Source organism: Triturus cristatus, chromosome 7 (assembly GCF_964204655.1).
Source record: "Triturus cristatus chromosome 7, aTriCri1.1, whole genome shotgun sequence".
Lineage (NCBI taxonomy): Eukaryota > Metazoa > Chordata > Amphibia > Caudata > Salamandridae > Triturus > Triturus cristatus.
Genome location: NC_140590.1, coordinates 1,072,385,245 through 1,072,408,976, shown reverse-complemented (window position 1 = coordinate 1,072,408,976; position 23,732 = coordinate 1,072,385,245). Strand labels below are relative to the sequence as shown.

General features: G+C 47.0%; 1 protein-coding gene across 5 annotated transcripts in view; it reads left to right on the top strand.

Moving 5' to 3' along the window:
• Positions 1-23,732, top strand: part of SH3TC2 (SH3 domain and tetratricopeptide repeats 2) — a 257,065-nt gene that overhangs the window by 190,649 nt on the left and 42,684 nt on the right. For 4 of the 5 annotated variants that reach the window (XM_085618160.1, XM_085618157.1, XM_085618158.1 and 1 more), the window contains exons 10-12: positions 13,082-13,221; positions 16,747-16,788; positions 20,374-22,083. In XM_085618160.1, the coding sequence (XP_085474286.1) occupies positions 13,082-13,221; positions 16,747-16,788; positions 20,374-22,083 (1,892 nt within the window). The remainder of the gene's footprint in view (positions 1-13,081; positions 13,222-16,746; positions 16,789-20,373; positions 22,084-23,732) is intronic. The other variant, XM_085618159.1, reaches the window with a different exon arrangement.

The following is a 23,732-nucleotide window of genomic DNA, read 5'->3' as shown; positions in this document are numbered from 1 at the left end:
GCAAGTCGTCTTCTAGTCTACCTTGCTTATATGGTTGAGTTTGTGAATGCATACATGAGTATAAGATGAGTGACAGAGTGTATTTGTGATGACTTTTTCAATGCCTAGGGCTATGAATGACACAAAAGAAACTGGCATTCATAAGCCAAACCTATTGGATTTCCAAGGCTTGTGATCGGTTTTGAGCTAATGAATGAGGGGATTTCTAAAGTGCAGCAGTTACTGTGACTGGGGCAAATGGCCAGTGGCGGGTATCCAACACCTTACAGCTTGGACAGATGAGTTTTCAGTTGCTTGCGGAATATTTTCTTCTCTGGGATGCGTCTGAGAGGAAGAGGAAGCTCATTCTTCTGTACTTGGCCGCCAGAACTGAGTCGGCTGATCCACCCTATTTCTTCCGTTTAGTGAAGGGGATAGCTAGCAGCCATGTTAACTGTGAATGTAGAGTTTTTTTGGGAGTTTTCGAAAATCCTTTTGGATAGGTATTTTGGCCAAGTCATATAGATAGCCGCATGTGCCACTGTCAGTGCTTTAAAAAGAATCCTTTTTTTAACCGTTTGCCAGTGTGATTGATTACAGTAGTGGGAGTGGAAGCATGCTAGGGAAGTTTAAACAAAAGGCGAATTGCCATATTCTGCACCATTTGCATTTGTTGGATTAGGTAGTCCAGTGCCCCTAGGTTTTGACGTAGCTGTGGTATTGCATTACTACAGTAAAATGGATTGTAATTATTCAAGAGCCAGGCAGTAGTAGTGTACCTTAATGATAGGTGTGCACGATCATTCCTTTATTCAAATGAAATTTGGAGGGGCCTGCCGCCCTGGAAGGCCATACACTTTAGTAGATCAGCTGAGTCCAGTTTTTAGGTTTGCATTCTGAAAATTTTAGACCAGGATTTGTGGGACATAAACAGTATTACAAGTACAAGAATGCTTGCAAAAATGCAACTGGAGGAGTTCATTACTCATTGTAATAGGAATCTGAGAAATCTTACAAAGGAGCTAGTGCCCAGTGGGCTTTTGAGAAGAGACATTTTTTCATGTGAACTGGAGATAATTCAAGGCACAAAGTAACTCAATGACTTATCACCAAGTGACAGACGCAATGATTGAAAATGATAAATGAAAATTAATTGATATCTTAACACCTAAGCATTCATTTTTTATTCTGTAGAATTCCTGAAACTTTCAACACCAAATAATACATATGGCTATAAAAAAGGCTGATCATCGAAGAACAAAAAGGAATTTGGGGGAATAGGGCAAAAGTGTACCCACGCAAACTGTAAAGTACCACCAAAACATTTTAATGTCCCAAAGATAATAAATTGAACAATACAACTGTAATCTTTAATCAAACTTCGCCTAGTTTACTTATATAATTCAGTATCAGTTTTTCAATAGAAAGATCAAAAGAAAACTATCTAATAGTAGTACAAAAAAATCCATTTTCATCTATGTAATTGTAAGAAATTGGGTGACTGTTGAGAGAGGTAAAACCCTACTCAAGTATTGCTCAGGGTGAAGTCACAAGCAAACTACAAATTAACCTGTGCTCATCTCTCTTGTAGCTTGGCACAGAGCGGTCAGGCTTAACTTAGAGGTAATGTGTAAAGTATCAGTGCAATACTTTTTAAACAGTAATACAATGGAAATATTCCACAAAAGGGATCAGACACCAGATTAGAAACATAGAGTAGAATTTAATAAATAAAACAAGACCAAAATGAAAAATTTCTGATCAATAGAATCGGAGAAATGCAATTTTAAAGATTTAAGTGAAAATAGTGCCAAAAAACCCCAAGCGACATTTGCGGCTATCTGATCATGCAAGATCGGGAGAAAGTCGAAAGGTTGGGCAGACCGTTATAGAGCATGGGTCAGATACAGGGACCAGGTTAGTCCAACTAAAAAGTTACCTTTCTCAGTCCAGCAAAACCAGTTCCATTCGCCGTGGAGGGGACCATGAGGAGCAGGGCAGCGTCACAGATAGTCATCAATGTAACATGAAGAGCAGACCTGGTGTTCGGAACGGGCGCCTCAAAAGCGCGAAGGTCCTGTTGTCGTCACGAATGGTCGGGCTGTGTTTCACAGTGGCTCTGCCTGTGAACTGAAGCACGAAGGGTTGAGCTGACATCTGTGCGAGTAACATGGTTTCGGCAAGCAAGTGGCCCATTTGCAGTAGTGAAGAGCAGGCCGGACTGGGAACCAAAACCGGCCCTGGCACTCTCTGCTGGCCCCCCTTGGGGGTCAGCGAGGGTGCGGCCGAGCTATTTTCTAGGGCCGGTTTCGGCCGATTTTGTTACAGGGGGCCGATGTTGCCGACCTCCGGTAACATAATCAGCCCCCGTCTGGTTTCAAGTGCCGGTCTGGCCATATCCCAAAAAAAACATTTGGCAGTGATAGGCCAAATTAAGTGATTGCTGATACCTCTGGAGCTCTGCAAGAGGCTCTGTACCGAAAGGATGCCCATACACATATTTGTGTAAAGACAGACTGAATACATCTTTCATTGACCCTTAAGGTCCTGTCTCTGTCTGCCTATTTTACCCCCTTCACTCACGTTCTCATGGTAGGCTTTCTTTTTGTTTTGAGTTCCTCCATGGCAAATGCAAGACAAGCCACCCTGCTTGACTGCAACAACGTCAGTGTGGTCCAGCTGGTTGCTGCCCTATACACAGAGTGCTGCTCTAATAAGTAACCTGTAGCGCTAGCCTCACCAGAAGACTGTCGATGTGCCGGGCGCCATGCGGCTGGACAAAAGAGGTTTTCATTCCCTCATTTTTGTGTGTAGAATTTTGAGCTTTTGTTTTGGGTGAAAATGTGTCTGTTGGGCCAGTACAAGTTGCAGAGGTAGAAGAGACACTAAAAGGCAATCTTTAGTTTCTTATATGTCCGTCACAAACATTGACTCAATGCATGTCTTGTTTGAAAGGAAGTAATTCAGTCAAACTCAGAGGAGAAGAGGGACTGCTCTTTTCTGTCATCCGGGGGCTTTCTGCTCTTGGCCCCACCTGGTGGAGAATAGCAGCTCTGCAAATATGTCCTGAAGCATCACCCTACTTAACCTCACACCTTCCCCTCACATTAGTCTCACTTCTTGTTCACCCATCACCTCATCCCAGTCTCACCCCTCCTCATTATTGCCCCTATTTCCATCAAACTCCCAACTCACACCACCCACCTGTGATCATGCCAGGCAGCATTTTGTACTACTTTTATGGGTTTTGCCTTAGGACTTTCTTTCACTTTCTGTCTTCCATGTCTCCATTGTCTCAAAAGTCCTTCATAGATTACCTTATTAGCTACCACCCAATTTAACATAGGAAACTATGGTTGGTACACTTCGGAGGATATCACAACAGATTGAATCCATAACCTTAGGAGTAGAGACATTTTGCATTGTCTCTGTGTCAAGGTAAACAATTGAGGCAAATCATTTTCCCTAGACTTTTTCTGAGGGCCCTATTAGGAGTCTCATGATATTGCTGATTTTCTTGTAAAATACACGCAGAATCTGCGCTAAAAGATGTGCAGTAACTCCAAAGCAATTCACTACTATACTTGACAAAAACTCGAACGATTGGTGCAGAAACCAGAAAGAATATCCACTTGGTAACCCTGAAAATCCCATAATCATTCTCTTCTCCCTGGAGTGTCTCATGCCCTTGGTATCCATATCTACGACGAGTTAAGAAGCCGTGGGCAGAAAACCATCTGTCTTGTAATCGGCTCATGAGCGTCAAGCAGCTTGTACACCAGTGGGTAGCATGATCCAGTTCACATAACATATAACCCGCTATAAAGTAGGTTTGAAACATATAGGTGCGCTTTACATATACATCTGAACCACATTGGTTGTACTCTTCTTTCATGTAGTTGGAACCTTAGCCCCACACTCTAGTGTTTCTTCAATATCAGGTGCTTTCGCTGTTGTCTTCAGAACTAGACGCGTCAATACAGAAGGAGCCTCCACACCGGGGCACAGCACTCCTCATGGGTCCGACACACCTGCATAGAATATGCCTCATTTCTATATCAAAGGTGGACCCCAGGACACATCGTCCCAGGTGTAACCTTTACATCAGGACGCAATACCTGGGGACGGGGGTGGGGTCTTCGAAAGTGAAGACATCTCTTCATCTGGCACTCAGCGCTAAATACAATCTGCCCGGTGTGGTTCTTGAAAATGGTGCCAATATTGAGGGTGCTGCATATGGTACAGAAGCTGTCCTATAACCCACCTTGGAGTTGGAGCCAGGACTATTACAACACAACAAGTACAACACAATGTTGCAAGTGGTATTCTTCAGAAAAAAAAAAACCAGTCTGTTACATGACAAAATTGCCATCACAAAATAGGCTGAATCAGAAGAGATAGAAAGAAAATTCTGCCAGTGTGTATTTTTTTTTCTAAAATGTTTTATTACCAAAGACAAACGTTAAATACGAGACATTCCAAAACATAAAAAAATGAATAATACGATAAAGATGCTCAGTGCCCCACTGACCACACAGTGAAGTGAGAAAGTTAAAAATGTGTGTAGAAAGCCGGAGAAATAAGGCCCATATCAAGAGCAATCCTGTCCACTGGTCATCAAATACAGGCAGTCAGGGCTACTTCCAATTCTTGGAGTGCTGCCAGCTAGGGTCAGACTTAGAAGCTCGGATTCAGCCCGGCGTGGAGTCAAGGGGTCCAAGGTTTCCTGAGAGCATGCTGAGGCAAGGCATGGAACGGGGTCTTCCGAACAGTTGAATCAGCAGCTCTCTGCTCAGCAAGATGAGCCAAGCAGTGGTTGCCCAGCAGCAAAGAGTTGAAGTGTCAGTACAATCCGGCTATGCGAGAAAGGTCCACCCAAACAATGCGCTGGTGCGAGAGCGGCGCATTAACAAATGGGATGTTGAGGCATGAGACCAAGGCAGGCTGGAGATTGAGCCAGACCGCTTGGGAATCTATCGCCGAATTGTGGTGTGTGGAAAAATCCAGGAGTGCTATTGGTAGATACATTTGAGGTGAGCTATGAGTAAATGTACACTATACACCAGATGAGCTCTCTGGAACGAAACACATTACTCCTAGTGTTACCTCCAGAAATTAACACGTTACACCAGGTGTGACGACCAGAAGTAATCATTACTCAGGTGAGGCAAATAAACTTGGTACAATATTCTACATGAGCTCTTCAGAAATACCTAAGCTCTTCTGGTGGATGTTTTGTCTCCTGGGATCTACCTTAACATCCTCCTTGCTCTCCACGTGATCTACCTTAACATCCTCCTTGCTCTCCAAGCTCATCTTTCTGGTCAAGCTTCCCACCTTGAGGTCAATCAACAGGAAAACTCTAAGATGCTCAAAGACAAGCGTGCACTGTAACTTTCTTTGCCGCAATGTTTCTGTATGTGCGAGGGAAGCATCCTTCCGCACATGCCCGCACTTGTGTGTGTGGTTGGTGTGCTTGTGTGTGGGAGTGTGTTTGTGAAATTTCAGGAATTCTACCTCTTCTGCCTGAGATACACCTTCCTCCCTGTGTTAGGGAAGCTTTCACGTCTGCTGTCCATGGAATAACTGTGATGTGTGAAGCTTGGTAAAATATTTTCACTAACCAAGCCAAAATGGTTAACTTTGCTCATGCTTGTATATGTAGTACTTAATAATGGAATTAGCCCAGTTTCACATGCTGTCAATTTTGGCACATAATGAAACGGACAGTAATATAAACAAATAACCCAAGACCACACATTGTGATATATTGCAGGAAAGTATGATTAAAGTATGTGTTTTCTGCTCCTACAGTCTACAGTTTCATTATTTCTAAGCTCTATTTATTATCTATAGTTGGAGGTTTACTCTACACAAACCTAATAACCAATGCACAGAATACCACAGAACACTTCACAATGGCATTAAATCTTCGAAGCTCTCTAAATAGCAGCTGTAACTTATAAGAAATAAGGTTATTTGTTGCAAAGGATTTTTAAGTCCTTCAAGTACTAAGTCTACAACTTTATTTTTCCTGGGAACCAAGTACCTCATTGTAGCACTTGACTCTCTTAAGGTAGCAAAGCAGAGCAGTCCAAGGCTACTCCGGGGAGGTGAAGTGGGCTAGTATCCCAGCTCACTGGTACACAACAACACTCAATAAATAATTGTCCCGTCAGCGCTTTTTCTTATAAAAAAGAAAAGTATGTATTACACACACACACACACTACAAAATATTGTGTTTTCATTAAAAATATATCAACTCAGGAAGATGTAAATACCTTTGGTGACACCCTCAGAATGGTTCACACCCCCAGAAATCCCTGAACCCATAATCACAGTCCCCTATACAGGGGTATTGTTATCAATAAGGCAGGCCTCTTGGTTTTGTCAGAGTGTCACCTCATTAGTCAAAGCAGAAACATGTTATAATCCACCATCACTATATTATACATCCTTGCATTGTCAATCATCACCAGTGTCAATAAAAAAATTATGTTGAAAAACATGTCCCAGAGCCTTGCTTCTATATTTAGTGTTGTCCCTGCAGATTTGAGAAAAAGTAATATGCCCTCCGATGTCAGAACCCATGTAAAGAAGTACAGGCTTCAAGAGTGCTTAAAACCATGAAAAGGTTCTCCTGGGAACCCTCTGAAGTTAACCCTCTTGGAGACTTAGGGCAACATTTATAAAGACACTCCTGGAGGACTGCTGAACCTCTGGCACCTCCACAACACACTCTTTAATTCATTGGTGGTGCCATTATCCTTTCTGGGGCACAACAAGGAAATATATGCACATTTTTGCCTCCTCATGGGGGCTTACTGGACATTCTTTTGCCCTGTGAATGAATGATAAATAAGCAGCCTTGCATCACACTTTTTATTTAAATAAATGCAGAATCATTGCTTATTTTCCCTTTGTGGCTCATGCCACATCTGGCATTGTTTTTGACGGTTGGGTGCACCAGCCTTTATAATTGGGCACTGGGGGCAGATTTACAAGCGCCTTGCGACACTTTTACTCCCACATTCCGTCACTTTTGTGATGCAGCGGCGTCGTAAACAATGCACCACGTTGCGACACATTTACAACGTGACGCGACTAGAGAGATGCGTCTCGTTGTAAAGCCCAGCACCACATTATCCCTGCGTCAGGTATAATGTATGCAAGGTGGGCGTTCCCACGCAGGAAAGCTTTGTAAAACTGACGCAGTGAAATCTACCAGGATTTCACTGAGTCACTTCTACGACGCCACTGTGTCAAAACCTTACGCCTGCTTGAAGCAGGAGTAAGGAGTGACGCAGCATAATAGAAATAGGCATTCGGAAGCATTGACCTGACCTCGTTGGAGCCGGTCGCTCCACCCGCCGCGTGGCTCCTCCAGAGTGCGCCGGTGTCCCCGCTGCTGTCTCCTGTCCGCCGCTGCCCCCAGGGCTCACAGGTGTCCCTGATTGTGCTTTCTGTGATTCTTCCCGTTTTTTGTGCCTCGCTGCCGCCTGTTGTGCTGTGTTTTCACTGCCGTGTTTTTTCTTCTACAACTATTATGCCCACTATTGTGCTCACTGTGTGATCGTCGTGCCCTGTATTTTCCAGTCTTGTGCCTCTCTGCTGCCTGTTTTCCTGCTGCTCTCCCCGCTCCCCGCTCCCTGCCGCTGCTCCCCGCGGCCCCGACCCCCTTCTTCGTTCTGTATAATCGCCCCCTCCTTGCCGCCACCCCGCTCCCGCCTCCCAGCTGCTCCTCCCTCCCACTGGCTACTTAGGCGGTGGCACATGCGGCGGGGAGCTGTGACCTGACCTGACCTCGTCCGAGCCAGTCGCTCCACCCGCCGCGTGGCTCCTCCAGAGTGCGCCGGTGTCCCCGCTGCTGTCTCCTGTCCACCGCTGCCCCCAGGGCTCAGGTGTCCCTGATGTGCTTTCTGTGATTCTTCCCGTTTTTTGTGCCTCGCTGCCGCCTGATGTGCTGTGTTTTCACTGCCATATATATCTTCTACTACTATTGTGCCCACTATTGTGCTCACTGTGTGATCATCGTGCCCTGTATTTTCCAGTCTTGTGCCTCTCTGCCGCCTGTCTTCCCGCTGCTCTCCCCGCTCCCTGCCGCTGCTCCCCCGTGGCCCCGCCCCCCTTCTTCGTTCTGTATCATCGCCCCCTACTTGCCGCCACCCCGCTCCCGCCTCCCAGCTGCTCCTCCCACCCTCTACGCCATGTATGGCGGAGCCCATGTGTACGCGCAGCGGGCGCGCCGAAGGCGCGCCAAAGGCAAGCCCGTCTGCGACCCCTGGCCCCCGCCGACGCCAGACCACACGTCGAACCTACAACGCCGCCACCCTCCACGCACTCAACGACGGCCGGTACCCCGCCTGCTACCAAGCCACCCCGAAGCGCACCCACGGACCCTTCGCCTGCCAAGCCTGCCGTTTCACCTGCCTCCGGACCTGCACCACACCCGCCAAGCTGACCACAAGCAGCAACCACCTCAAGTGCATCCTGCGTAACACCCGCTCCATCCACAGACACGCCGTGGAACTCTGGAACCTGCTCGACACAACATCACCGGACGTCGCCTTCCTCACGGAAACCTGGATGAACGCCTCATCAGCGCCCGACATCGCCATCGCCATCGCCATCCCGGACGGATACAAGATCACCCGGTGGGACCGTGTCAACCAGACTGGAGGAGGCATCGCCATCGTACACAAGAACACCATCCGCATCATGACCAACTACGACGACACCCTCACCGTTGCCGAACACCTCCACTTCCAGCTACACACCGACCCCAAAACGACCCTCAGAGGCACCCTCATCTACAGACCCCCGGGACCGCGCACACAATTCAGCGAAAACATCGCAGACTTCATCAGCCCGCACACCCTCGCCTCCTCGGACTACATCCTCCTAGGGGAATTCAACTTCCACCTGGAGAACAACAACGACAGCAACACCACTACCCTGCTGGACAACCTCGCCAACCTCGGACTCAAGCAACTGGTGAACACCCCCACCCACTACGCCGGCCACACGCTTGACACAGTCTTCTCCTCCAGCAACCACATTGCCTTCAGCCACTCCACCGGACTTCACTGGACTGACCACAGCTGCGTCCACTTCAGCTTCAGAAGGACCACGACCCACCACTACCCGCAACAGGCTCCTCGCAGGAGCTGGAACAAGATCACCACCGACCAGCTCACTACCTCCCTCAGCCAGAACCCGCCCGCCAGCACAACGGACCCCAACGAAGCAGCCAGCAACCTCACACAGTGGATCACCAACTGCGCAGACGACCTCACACCACTGAAGACCCCTCACAGCAGACCCGGCAGCAAGAGAGCCTCCTGGCTCACCGACGAACTTACGAACTCCAAGAAGAACTGCCGCACCCTCGAAAAAGACTGGCGCATCAACCAGACCACAGACAACATGACAGCCCTGAAGCACGCCACCCGCAAACACCACCAGCTGATCCGCACCACCAAGAAGACAGCATTCAAAGAACGACTGGACAACAACGCCCACAACAGCAAGGAACTCTTCGGCATCGTCAAAGAGCTCTCCAACCCCAGCGCCGGGAACAACAACATCACTCCCTCGCAAGACCTCTGCGACTCACTTGCCTCGTTCTTCCACCGCAAGATCGCCGAGATACACAACAGTTTCGGCGCACCAACCATGCATCCAACCACCGAACCAACACCCCCCACCACCACCCTCTGCACCTGGACTCCAGTCAGCACCGAAGACACCACCCGCACGATGAACACCATCCACTCCGGATCCCCAACCGACCCCTGCCCCGACCACGTCTTCAACAAGGCCGACTCCATCATCGCACCCCAACTCCGGGACATCATCAATGCCTCCTTCAACACCGCCACCTTCCCGGAAAGCTGGAAGCACGCCGAGATCAGTGCCGTCCTGAAGACACCCACAGCGGATCCCACCGACCTCAAGAACTTCTGCCCCATCTCGCTCCTCCCTTTTCCTGCCAAAGTCATCGAGAAGACAGTCGACAGACAGCTGGCCGCCTTCCTCGAGACAAATGGATCCCTCGACCACTTGCAGTCCGGCTTCCGAGCCAACCACAGCACCGAGACCACCCTCATCGCAGCCACTGACGACATCAGATCCCTGCTCGACAACGGGGAAACAGCGGCCCTCATCCTCCTGGACCTCTCCGCAGCGTTCGACACGGTCTACCACCGCACCCTAGTGCAGCGCCTCAGCAACATCGGAATCCAAGAGAAGGCACTGGAGTGGATCATCTCGTTCCTTGCCGGAAGAACCCAGAGAGTCCGCTTCCCCCCCGTTCAGATCCAAGTCCACAGAAGTCATCTGCGGCGTACCACAGGGCTCATCACTCAGCCCCACCCTCTTCAACGTCTACATGAGCCCCCTCGCAGCCATCGCACGCCAACAAAACCTCAACATCATCTCCTACGCCGACGACACCCAGCTGATCCTCTCCCTCACCAACGACCCAGCCACCGCCAGAACAAGCCTACACGAAGGGATGAGAGACGTCGCCGAGTGGATGAAGAACAGCCGCCTGAAACTGAACTCAGAGAAGACGGAAGTCCTCATCCTGGGATCATCGCCCTCCACCTGGGACGACTCCTGGTGGCCTCCGGCCCTGGGCACCGCACCCAAGCCAATGGACCATGCACGCAACCTGGGCTTCATCCTGGACTCCTCCCTCACGATGAACAGACAAGTCAACGCCGTCTCATCATCGTGCTTCAACACCCTGCGCATGCTCCGAAAGATCTTCCGATGGATCCCTACCGAAACCAGGAAGATGGTCACCCAGGCCCTCGTCACCAGCCGACTGGACTACGGCAACTCCCTCTATGCCGGAACCACAGCCAAACTCCAGAAAAGACTCCAACACATCCAGAACGCCTCCGCACGACTCATCCTGGACATCCCCCAACACAACCACATCTCCGGCCACCTGAGAGACCTGCACTGGCTCCCCGTCAGCAAAAGGATCACGTTCAGACTCCTCACCCACGCACACAAGGCCCTCCACGACCAAGGCCCCAAGTACTTCAACAACCGCCTGACTTTCTACACGCCCACCCGCCAGCTGCGGTCGACCAGCCACACCCTCGCCGCCGTCCCACGCATCCGCAGAGCCACCACCGGAGGAAGATCCTTCTCGTACCTGGCAGCCAAGACATGGAACTCCCTCCCCATCCACCTTCGGCGAACCCAGGACCATCTCTCCTTCAGGAAGCTACTCAAGAACCTGGCTTTTCGAGCAGTAGCGGACCCCTTCCCCCAGCGCCTTGAGACCCTACCGGGTGAGTAGCGCGCTATACAAATGTCATGATTGATGATTGATTGATTGATTGCTGGAGTTGCATCGTGCTTGCAACACGACTCCAGCAATGCGTTGCCTTTAAGTCAACAGATGCGTCACACATCTGTCAATCCTTGCGCCACGGTGTGCTGCATTGTAAATGCAAGGCATCCATGGTGGCGCAAGGTTTTTTTTGCGTGACGCAAATTAACTGACGCATCTCTGCTAATATGCAGTGATGCGTCAGTTATTGTATATCTGCAACCGGGGATTTTTACTTTGCTGAGGCCGTGCAGGGAGCCCACTCTGCCCAGCTCCGCCTGCTTCTCGCCCAGCTGACACTTCACTGTGCTGGCATGGGAGCTGGCAGTTGGAAATGGTGTGGCATGCTATCCGCTCCCCTTAGACATAGGCATAGGGAGTGGGGGGTGGCACAGAGCACCAATGGAGGTGCACAGTGGTGATCCTTTCTCTCCGGGGGAGTTGAGTTCCCTGTGGACACAATTAATTGTGTTTGGCCCTAGGCAAGGGGGTCCCTGTGACCAGAGATTATCTCTGGTTGGAGGCCCTTTGCATGCCCCCTCCCCATAAAATAGTAGGTAAATGGGGATACAGTGACCCACAGGCGCTTTGTCCTCCCTGGGGGAATTTAGGGTTTCCGAAGGGAGTGCTATGCGCTGAATTTAATGCTGGTCGTCCTGTGGGGCCTAACTTTAGATGTCATTTTCTCTCGCTCCATAGAGTCAGTTTTCAAGATATTGGTATTGTTATGCCTCCGGTGGCCAGCTCTAGCCTTCAGGAACATTTTCATCTGGTAAGTACCCTCACTATGAAGGGAATAAAGTATTCCACCATGGCGACGGTACTAACATTGTCCATCAAGCTCTAAATCAGGCCCTAGATGTTTCAACTTCAAACCCTGAAATTCACCAGTTACGGCATGATAGACAAATTATAATACACACTCCCCAGACTGCATATCTATCTATCTATCTATCTATCTATCTATCTATCTATCTATCTATCTATCTATCTATCTATCTATCTATCTATCTTGCTTACTATCACTGCATTTATAATGTGCACATTACCCAAAGGGGTCGGAAAATCAAACGTGAGATTTGCACATTTACCAGAGAAAAACAGCATTTCAAGATCCCTTGTTAGCCTTTAATCACCTTTGGTTTACATTTAAGCAGAATAGGTTCAGTAGGCTTTCGTTAAGGTGCTGGTTCCCTCTGGCTTCATGCCCTGCGACCTGCTTTAAACATTCATGTCTGTGCTTCATAGCCAACTCTTTCCATTGCTGCCAGCTCCTCTGCTTCAAAAGGGAAACACAGAAAAGGGTGTCTCTGTCACAGGACCATGTCAGCAGTTGCAGAAGACACTTTCTCCAGCACTAACTTCAGGGACAGAGATCACTGCTGCCTTCACTTTACAAGGGGTGTCTTATATTGTGAAAGGGGCTAACACTACAATAAATTGGAATAATTAAGGGAAATATGACACAATATTCAACACAGGCCTTAGAGATCCTGCAACTTCTCTTCATGCCTAACTTGCTAGTCGCCATGGTTGGTCGGGCATTGTTGATAGAGGGCTGTATAGGTGACGCAGGCACTTCAAGGTATTCATGTATCACTTTAATAAAATTGCAGTTGAGTAAGAGGTCAAATAGATACTCAACAGGCTCTATCAAAACTCAAGTCCACCCAATGTTTCCCTGATCTTTGCAGCTCTCTGTATCTTTCAAGTGTGTGACACTTTGTGATTCCTATTTCATGTCTGTCCAGGTACAGCGAGAAAAATGTGGAATTCCTCAGTGATCAAGAGAAGTCATCCCTCCGCCTCCCTACTGAGGACACCGCGGGTGGCTGTGCAGACCTCCTGTGTGACCTCGCACAGACGGACATCAGCTCTGTGTACAGGCTCGGTAAGTCCTGCACCTATGGGCTAAGGACCCAAAATTAGGTCTTGTAAGAAAGAGACAAAATCCATACACTGCATGCTTCCAACTACTATCATGTTTGCTGCGTGAGTGGCGGTGAGTGTGTTGGCAAAATAATTGTACAACAACAACACTAATGAGAGGAGTGTACTCTAAATTACAATAGAAGATGAATGCATGACTACTTATGGAAAAACAATACTTTTGAAAGGCAAACAAATTGTGACATATTCTGTTAACCATATTCTACAAATATCTTTTTCCTATATAGGATGATACCTCTGAGCCACAATGGGGTTTTGGGGGGGTGGGGGGGTTTGGGGGCGGCTCGACCAGCGGGAGGCCTGCCACCCCCGTTGAGTTTTGGGCCGGGGGGCAGTTGTACCACGTGGGACATGCCGTGGGCTCCTTTTGGGCTCGTTGGGCTGGGGTTGGGCGGTTTTTGGGCTGGGAGGGTTTAAAGCCGGCCATTTTGTGTCGCGGGCCACCGTTTTGATGGTCGGGACACGACAGCCGGCTGGGGGAGGCTTGTGGTGGGGTAAAAAAAATCCCCCCCATGTTTGTTTTATCCTCGTGTGGGGGGTGCTGGCGGGGGACTTTGGTTGGTTTGTGTAGCTTTTCGCTTGGCTTTTGGGGGAACAGGTGCATCCGGGGGGGAACACGTGTATGGGGTTGTCGCTGGAACAGGTGCAGGTGTGGTGATATATGCTGCGGGGGCGTTTTTTCCTAGTTGATTCGGTATAAGGTTGGATGGTTACAGTTATGAGAAGAACATAAGAAGTTATCTAGTTAGGTAGGTGTAGAGAAGTTAGGAATGGCCAGTTGTTTATAATTGTTACAGGGGGGGGAAACATGTTAGGGGAGGGGGTGGGGGTAAGGTAGGAAGACTTTATTTGGTGAGGTTTAGTTTTGTACGGCACAGGCCAAGGGAATTTGGATTTAAGGTGCACCTGTTTCCAATAAAGCGGCCTTTTTCACACCAAGAAATGTGTTGTGGTATGTGCTGCCCCCCAGGTTAGGCCCAACATGTGACTACTGGCCAGCAGGTGTTGTCATTTCCCTACACCCTTACACAACATCACAACTGAGTAAGGATCACAGTAGGAGAATAGGGATAAAATAAGGGGCCTTTTTGGCCTTGAAGAAAGCTCCTGACGCAGACAGGCAATAGATACTGGCAGAAACATAAAGAGCAGACCAGTACCACAAACATAAACTGGGTCTTCAAAGCCCTGGGGCCGTATTACACAAATTGCGCTTTTTCATTTTTTGCACCGGGCACACCTTTTAAATGTGAACCCAGCGCACACAATTCAAATGCTCCATATTATAATGATGGCGCTGCCCCCAGGGCAGCCGCGAACTCGAGCAATCCTCCGGGTAATGCATTCAGATGAAAATTTTAGCCGCTGCTTTAAAGCTGCTACGTGTTTTCACAGTGCAGGCAGCAAACCACCTGCACTTAGAAGGGGAAATAGAAATCCCCTTGCAGGCAGGTGCATTGATGCCTGGAGGGTCCATAGGACCCTCTTTGCCCCTGCAGAGGGCGGATATCAGGGGGCGCACTGACAGTCTGCCAACTTTTTGTGCACCTCCCGAGAGCTTCTTTGCCTCTGTGCCTGTGTCTGTAATACGGTGCGGGCGCAGCAGCAAAGGGATTCCCTCATTTGCATGGGGCACACCCACATGCAAATGAGGGAACACCCTCTGAAGATAGCACTGTCGCTTTGTGTGCCAGTGCTATCAGTATTACAGAAGGGGCCGCACAAACAACTGCGGCCCCTTCTGTAATACCAAGGTGCCCCGGGGGGGGGCGCAAATCAGGCGCAAATGCCCGTTACACCCCCGTGGCACTTGTATAATACGGCCCCAGATCTTCACGATTGCTTTTTTTTTTTAAAGATCTTTATTGAGAGATACACAGTACACAGCTGACCACCTACAACCCAGTGGGCCGGCAGCGGAAGTAATCTTATATGTGTAGCCAAATAACACAGCCCTATGCCGTCAACCCGGGGGTACGGCGGCGTGAATAAACAGGTGTATCACATTGTAGGGAAGAAGGACATATGTCTCAGGTTTTAGTGTCTTTTAGAACCACTTTTAACTCAAGCATGTGCCCCAACAGGCGTAAACGTGTCTAACAGTCAAAACTCCCCCCCCCCCCCCCACCCTTCCCAACTAACGGTCACACACTGTACGCATTGTCGATTGCTTTTTTTTTTTAACTCTGCACCCAAGAGTCTACTTTTAAGGAATTGATAGGCTGTCCAGTGACATACTTTCACACCATGCCCCCGAATACTTTTCACAGCTAAACAAACTCTCACAAAAAGCCCAAGATGAGCCCACTGGCAGCACATTTTGCCAATCAGGCTGCAACCCCAATGATGAAGTAACTTACCTATTATGTGTGAGGTGTTTTTGTCGCTTTTTTTTGGAAGACCGTAGCATATGACAATCTAACAAGGCCCAAATGGGCATCCACCCCAGGGATATAGGAGCCTAGTACTCCAGCCTTAGGACTTCAGTACATTTAATAGCAAGGAAGCTAATGCTGAGCTGGCTCAGTGCTTTGTTCCTCACTCCATGGTGGCATTTCTCTCTTCACTTGATGACTGCAAACTTGCAGTTTTTTCGAATTGCAACCTTCATAAAATTTTAACAAAGCTTTTTTAACTTTGCGAAGGTTGCAAAATGTTTCCCGATACTTCTTGTGTGTAGAAAAACAATCTAATAAGTAAATTTGCCGTAAAAACAAATGCAAACAATTATCGTTCTTCATTAGAAACTTCTTAAAAGGTAAACTTGCATATAAAGATTCTACATACATTCAGCAAGCATTTTCCACCTTGTCTGTATTTGATTACAGTGAAAATGATTCCACTGAGCAGTGAAAAATGCCTTGACAATTGTAAAAACAAATGTAGGTAAAAAAACTCCAGGCTCCCCTGATCTTCACAACATGTCCTCAAGCTTGAATGTCTAAAAGTTACTTGAAGCCACCTGAATGAATGAATGAATAAAAGGCATTTATATAGCGCACAGCTACTCAAGAGTGTACCTGGCATGGAATTATGTCTTCCCCATTTACTTGCTCTCATTCACTGTACCTGTTTCTTTTGGATCCCTTTTCTCCCTTTATCACTGTTTACCTTTCTTCTTTCTTGCTTTTGCAGTGTCTTTATGTTCTTGAATTCCACAAAACTAGAGCTCTTTTTTTTGCAAAAGGCCACTTCCTAAGCTCTTTTGAAACAATTTCAGTGGAAAGTCATATGAGACACCAAATTGCCATGAACTATAAATGATGGCCCCAGAGAAGCAATAAAGTCCCATGCCTCTATACCCCAACTCTTTGAGGATGGGCAGTCCTCGCTCACAGCTGTATATAGTTAGAGTCAACAACAGATGGGATTTAAAAGTAGTGATTAAAGTGCGCCCTTGGCGGCCATAACAATGTCCTGATGGTCTCTTTAATGTGATCAGTGTGGCTGTTCTTTTCTCTCATAGATGGATCAGAACCAGTGGGAACGCTTGTCCCCAATTCCTCCGGTGAGTACAAAATTCCACAACTGCATCTCCATCGCAGTGGCAGCTTACTCAAAAGGGCGTCGCAGTACTTTCTGCCTCTTCTTTCTACTCTACTAATAATGAAAATAACCTATTAATACGCTATTGTTCACTAGTAAGCCCATGTAAATGCATCAGACCTTATATTAAGGTTTAAAAATATAATCTTTTTCATTCTAAAATCCAAAAGTATTAAATGTTTTCAAGTTAATTGATCAGTAGTGAGATTCAGTGGTGTTACAATAGCTCCCGCAGCCCCCACGTTGTGGGGTCCTCCTAGTACCCGGGGGCTCACTCTGGAACTGTGCACGAGCAGTTGGCCCCTGACCTGAGAGCTTCTGACTGGTCTGGAGTGTATAGGGGCCCCCTTAATGCACTTTACGGGGGACCCTCAGGATTCGGTACGCCACTGGAGAGATTCCAAATATCATCCAAGTCATGCTTCAAGAGAATTTTAAATAAGAAAAAGTAGCCAACACGTGTTTCGCAGACTGACAATTTCGCGTGAAGGTGTTGTGTGAATTTTTTTCGTTGCATTCACACCTCATGTGAGTCTTGCCATTAACAGTGTTCTAATTATGGGATTTATCAGCCAGTTGATAAGAACCTAAATTATAACTTTGAACCAGTGCAACCTAAAACCTTCTAAAACCTCTATGGTGAACATTTATTTACTTGATTTTAAAAAAAATAAACTCTTTCCTGAAATAAATATGTATGGTAAAATATCATGTTAGCAATAAAAGGTTTAGGCCTAGATGAAGTGGTTAGTCCAAGAAATATGTGTTGGTTGGTTGTCTGCTTTTTCTTATGAACAATTCTCTTCAAGATGGAAATGGAAGATATTTGGAATCGCTCTGTTGGTAAATACATTTGAAAAGTGTTAATACACTTGGATTCTGCAAAGAATAAAATGATTTTTTCAATCAGAATATAAGGACTGTTGTATTTCCACGAACTTCATAAAAAAACACTGTTGGACCGATTAACATGTTGGTTGAAGTTGCCTTTGACCGACATCTCTGCGGTTTCGGAATCGAACGACCTCGGGTCGATGGTCTGATTCCGCAATTACGATGCGACTGCACATGGTGTGGTCGCAAACTCCCATTTCCCTATGGGAGTTTGTGTAAATCCCTGAACCATGTGGCAGGCACCTCATGGAAAGGCTGTCTGAAACCGAAATCATAAGCCCAATGGTGGAAACTCCGTCTGTTCAGGGTTATGTGCGGCTTACGACTGGCCGGAGGGCTCCTTGAGCCCATCAGAAGCCAGTTGGTTTGACCGGCCTGTTTAAATTCCGACCCCCTTCTTTGTAGTAAGGCGGTTGGAGTTTAAACCAAGGATGTCGGTCAGAAAGCCTCCGACCTGTGGTCGGAAGCTTTACGACCAACATCCTAATGGGCTCCTCTGTGATTAACTTCCTGAAAGAGAAAAACGATTGTGTTTGATACATAAAATACAATACCAAATGCTGAGTAACTGATGAGTGGAGGTTTGAGCGCTGGCATTATTCACGTCAAACAGCAGTCTGATTTGGGTAGAAATATCATGTGATGGCTACTGGGGGCGCGTGGAGGTGCCTGCCATGAGACAGTTTGTCCAGAACTGGTGAAATCCCAATATTGGTCTCAAGGGCCTGCCATGCCTCAGTTCCTCTACATTTGTGACACACAGTAACATCACTGACAAAGGGAGCCCTATGTGCTTTAGGTTTCAGCCCTGCAGTGCCTGGAGCTATAATTAAATCAGCCTGCTTCTTCATCCCCTGCCAATGTGTCACAGAGTCATGTAAGGGTGGAGAGAAAAAGCAAGAGGCTGAAAGCTTGAGCTAGAGCAGTGCACCAGCATGGACCCTGTGACGTCCAGTCATGCTGAGGCACTGTACAAGCTCCATCAGTCAGCTTCCTGCTTGGGTGTCGGGAACTCCAAATGGAGCAATGGTAGTGAGGAACTAAAGCTCGACCTGCCTAGGCATCTGGGGGTAAGTAAAAAATCTGCTCTTGATTTAAATTCAAGTGTAGGGGTGATAGCATGTGTGTGTGTGTATGTCTGTGTGCAAGAGAATGAATATGAGTGAATGAGTGAGTGTAAAATTGAGTCAGTGAGTGAACATGTGAGCATGAGTCCGTATGTGAGTGAGAGTGTGTGAGCATGGGAAATAGACTGTGAGAGTGAGTGAAAGACAGTGAGGCACTTATTGGGATATTGTGTGAGACAGTAAGTGAAACAGTGAGTGAGCCAGTGAGTGAAACATTGAGTGAGACATCCAGGCAGTGTGAGCATGTGAGTGAGACAGTGAGTGAAAAAGTGTGACATTCAGTAAGAAGGTATGAGCATGAGTGAGGCAGTGACAGTGAGTGAAATTGTGAGACATAAAGAGAACATTGAGAGTGAGACAGTGTGAAAAGGTTAGACATGATTGATACGGTGGATGAAAATGTGTAGTGAGAAACTGTGTGCACATGTGAGAGTAAGTTAGCCTGCGAGTGCGTGTGTGTTAGTATTTACGGATGTTGGGAATTCGTTATTTCTGCCACTGATGCTGAAGGGACTGGGTACATGTGGAAGGTGAGAACCCCCCCCCTCCCCCCCCCCCCAACCTACTTCTCCCAATTTGATTGCACTGTTTTAAAATTTAGTTTGCAGAATTGTCAGGGTTGATTTGAAAATGAATACAAGGCAAGCTACTTTATGACGCTTACTGTGAACATTTGTTTACGGCTATGTTGAAAAACCATTAACGCTTCAATTGGGATAGGAGGTTACACAACATGCCATCATTTTCTACCTCTGTAAAGTTTGGTATTGTGTGACATACCTAAATATTTGAGAGGGAACTTAGCGAAAGGGAGATTGTTGTGGAGAGAGAGAGATAGGGACGTCATTGGATCCTCTAGACTCTGCCCCAGCCCTAATGGGTTTCACACTCTGTTGTCAAAACTTTATTTTAAAAAATTGCTAGCAGTTTTATGTTTTGGATTGTTCTTGCCCAGCTTAAATATGAAAAGATAGACTTCGAAAAAAATTATAGGTATTATGAATGGTGAGTTTAGGTGAGGCGATTAAAAATATTAGCAAGAAATGCACAGTAAACTCATATGATTATCTGTGAAAATAGCTAAAAAAGGTCTGCTTTAGGATAGCACGCCATAACTCCCAAACCTTCCCATGATGAACCCAAATCAGTGAGCAACTTATGAACAGTTTCATGCATATTTGTTGAACTGCACTAAAGTTATTAACAACACAAAATCAACTTTTCAATGGAAAGTTAAACCTAACCACAACAGATGTGCTGTTGTTTACTCTGTAACCTATATATCCTAAAACTGGGCATAGGGACGTATGTGACATTACGAGGTAGAGGGGGTATAGGCCAGAGAGACCATGAGCTGATAGAAAGAAGAACCAGAAGGAAAGAATTTGCAGTAGTTTATGCATTTGGAGATGTGGCAAGGCAATGATATGCAAAATTATGTGTCAAAGCGGCAGCACTGATCCTGTGTGTTCTTAGTATATGTATTTTTCCAAGCATAATGACAAGATTTATTTTTCTTCTCTTAGACAGTTTTTCTGAAGGCTTTGAAAAAACGTTTATGTCTGATTCATGGGAGATGGAGGAAAATTTTGAAACCTCAACCAAATGCAGCTTCTCTGAGAAGTCAAGCCCAGCATCCGAGTTCCCATTCCCTCCACTAGAGGGCCTCCTTCTGCAGGAAACAAGCGATTTTGATGACCCCAAGTTCTTTGTAGACCTCAACGCAGATGATCTGGATGATTCTGAGGTCTTTGACCCCATTCTGACCTTCCTCAATCAGGCAGGCTATGTGCCCCACTTCCAGTGCCTGTATGACCTTTCTTTCTCTTGCCTGCACTCCACCTTCTATGGGTTTTCTGATGAGGACCAGCTTGCCATGTACTTGGAAAGGTCTAGGACGTGGGCAAAGAGGAACGCCATGCCCTGGGCTCATGTCCGCTCCTGCTTCCTTCTGGGGCGGCTGTGCGTCAAGCGCATGAAGTTCTCCCAAGCCAGAGTTTACTTTGAAGAAGCCAAGCAAGCCTTGAGTGATGGATTTGACGACCTACCTCTTTTAGCTGCACTGTATGGCAACCTCGCTGCCATTTACCTGAAACAGAAGATGAAAGAGAAACAGGAGGCTGTGCTGGAGAAGACTGCCACACTCCTGGCCTGTTTGCCCGGACACTGCTTCAGTACTGACAATGAACAGGACGTGCTCACATACCTTCTGAGGAAGGCCATCGTGGTGGGGAGTGCCTCATTGGAGTTGCGTAGCTGCTTCCTCATGGTCAGGCTCCTCCTCCAGCTGAGGCGGTACGAGGAAGTCCTTCCTTTCATGGAACGGCTGCAGTTCCTCTTAGTTGCATTTGCTCCACAAACTGGACCTGCTCCTTTGGACGCAACCCCTATTTTGAGCTACCTCTATGACAAGAAATACATGCCCCGTATAGCACTGGCATCAGCCAGGCTCTCTAGCGCCTCAAGTTTGCGAGAGATTGCAGCTCATGTCTGGAGGCTGGGCTTGGTGTTCCAAAACATTAGCAGGATTCTTAGATGGCAACTGAGAGGTGGCCACATCCCAGCTCAAGCCTGCCCTTACCTCAGACATGCCTTGTCCTGTAGCCGTGAGGATGGCGCCATAGGCATGCAGAGGACCTTGTGCACTGTTTTATCCAAACTGTACCTCCAGCACAGGGTCTTGGGGGGAGCAATTTATTTTTTAAAGGATGCCGTGGAACTGGGGAAGCAACTGGATGAGGAAAAGTCCTTCGAGTCCTTGCTTTCATTGGGTTGGACATATATCCTTGCTGGTCAACCAGGAATGGCCTCTGTACTGATGACCTCACTGCTGGAGTCCCTGCAGGAGACAGACAGTGTCACACAGTGCGGTGTTGTGTATAACCTACTGGGTGTTGCCTTCAAGATGGAGAACAAAGCACTGAAAGCGGGCGGAAACACCTTTCGGGCCCTCAACCTGGCCAAAGAGATTGGCAACAGGCGGAATCAGGCTATTGCCCTTGCAAACTTTGGAAGTTTGGCCCTGTCGTGCCAAGCAAGAAGACTGGCAGAAAGCTATTTCTTCAAGTCCTTCCAGATTTACTGTGAGCTGCAGGGCAGCGAGGGGGCAGAGGTTGAAGTGGTGCATGTGCTGCTCTGGTATGGGCGGTCTTTGGTGGACAGCGGACAACTTCAGGATGCCAGAACCCACTTTGAGCTAGCGATGATGTTTTCCTTGAAGGCAAACGAGGTCAGAAGTAAGTACAACTAGTGTAACTCTGTTTCCGTTTGAATTGCATTTTTTGTTTATACTGACTCTGAATGGCTCACCTCTTGGCACTATCTACAGACTGCAAATCATGGAGTCTTGGAGGCTTGATTGTTAAGGCATTCCACATTTGGAGGTTATCTTACAGAAACTTTTGATTACCCTACTGGTACTGGAGAATCCAGATCATGTTGCAAGTAACAGTCAAAATAGTGTACGTATATGGCGTAAATAATATCACATGACAAATTAGTACATGAAAAATAGCGCTAAACAAAACACGCACGTGATGCTTTCAATCAAGAATGCCGAGTCAGTGTCCCAACACATAGAGAGGTAAGACCAGGTGCTTGTACTCCCCTCCTGCCCATAAAGAATCATCTTACAGTTATTCTATGGGAAAGTCACACAATATACCCATAGGTTGTGTGCATGCTAATCATCTGTTCTATTTTAGTCTAACTCGTTGGCTGCCTTTATACCATATACCATACATATCATAAAAACATGGAAACTTTCACTATGTATATTTGTTTATGCCCATGTGCTGGTGCCTGTTCTGATTTTTCTTTGTCCATCTGATGGGTGACAATTTTCTTAGTTGCCAGGGCATCATTGAAAGGAATTTGCCATTGCCTGCTCCTTTCTGGGCACTTGCAAACCTCTGAAGGAGGCGACCCAGTGCTCGTTTCCGACCTGCCTCATTAATATTTATATGATGTCATCAGTGATGTCACCCATATATGTATCGACCTGGGAGGAATTCCATAGCCCTTCCCAGGCCATCCCAGGATCGAGCTGGTGGTTGGGGCTATAGGAGAGGAGAAGGGCAGCTATTACTGCCCCAAGCGCCCCCCTAGCCATGCCCACCAGCGCAACTATCTTTTTTTCATTTGGTGGGAGTGAGGTGGATAACTAGAGAAACCCCCACACGACCTATATTGCTTCTATGTGGGTCTACTAAGGCTCCACGGACTTACCAAAACCAACTAGATCATAAACATGTACATAGTTTTTTATTTCTTTATTTTTTTTTATAAAAAAACATGTTAACATGCTTTTGCAAAGGTAATTTATTTTTTCATATTTCATTTGATAGTACAATATTGCATAATTAAAAACATGTAATGACATCTCATATGTAAACACTGAAAAAAGTTTTTGTTTGTATTAACCTCTTCTGTGCCCATGACGAGATAGTCTCGTCATGGAGCACGGTCGCGCTGTGCCCATGACGAGATTATCTCGTCATGAACCCCACCCGCGTATGAAACGCCCGGCACAGGAGGGGGAAAGGGCGTGGCACCGAAGGGGTTAATAGACACATGTTTTCTTATTGTTGTTCTTTTGTCATTTGTTTTCTTTTTGTCAATGTGTTATATTTGTATCATTACATATGTCACCAGGTGAAGACATTGTATGATAGCATATCTGGTACATATGAGATTTCATTACATGTTTTAGTTATGCAATTTTGTACACACTATATTGAATATCTGACTAACATTGTGTTCAATGTATTGTCCCGGCCAGCCAGTCAGGGACGTACAGCAATAGAAACCTCAGAGCAACCCATGGGTGATACCTGTGACCAAAAAACAGGTACTATAAAACTGAATTTCGCTTTCAGTTGCTTTC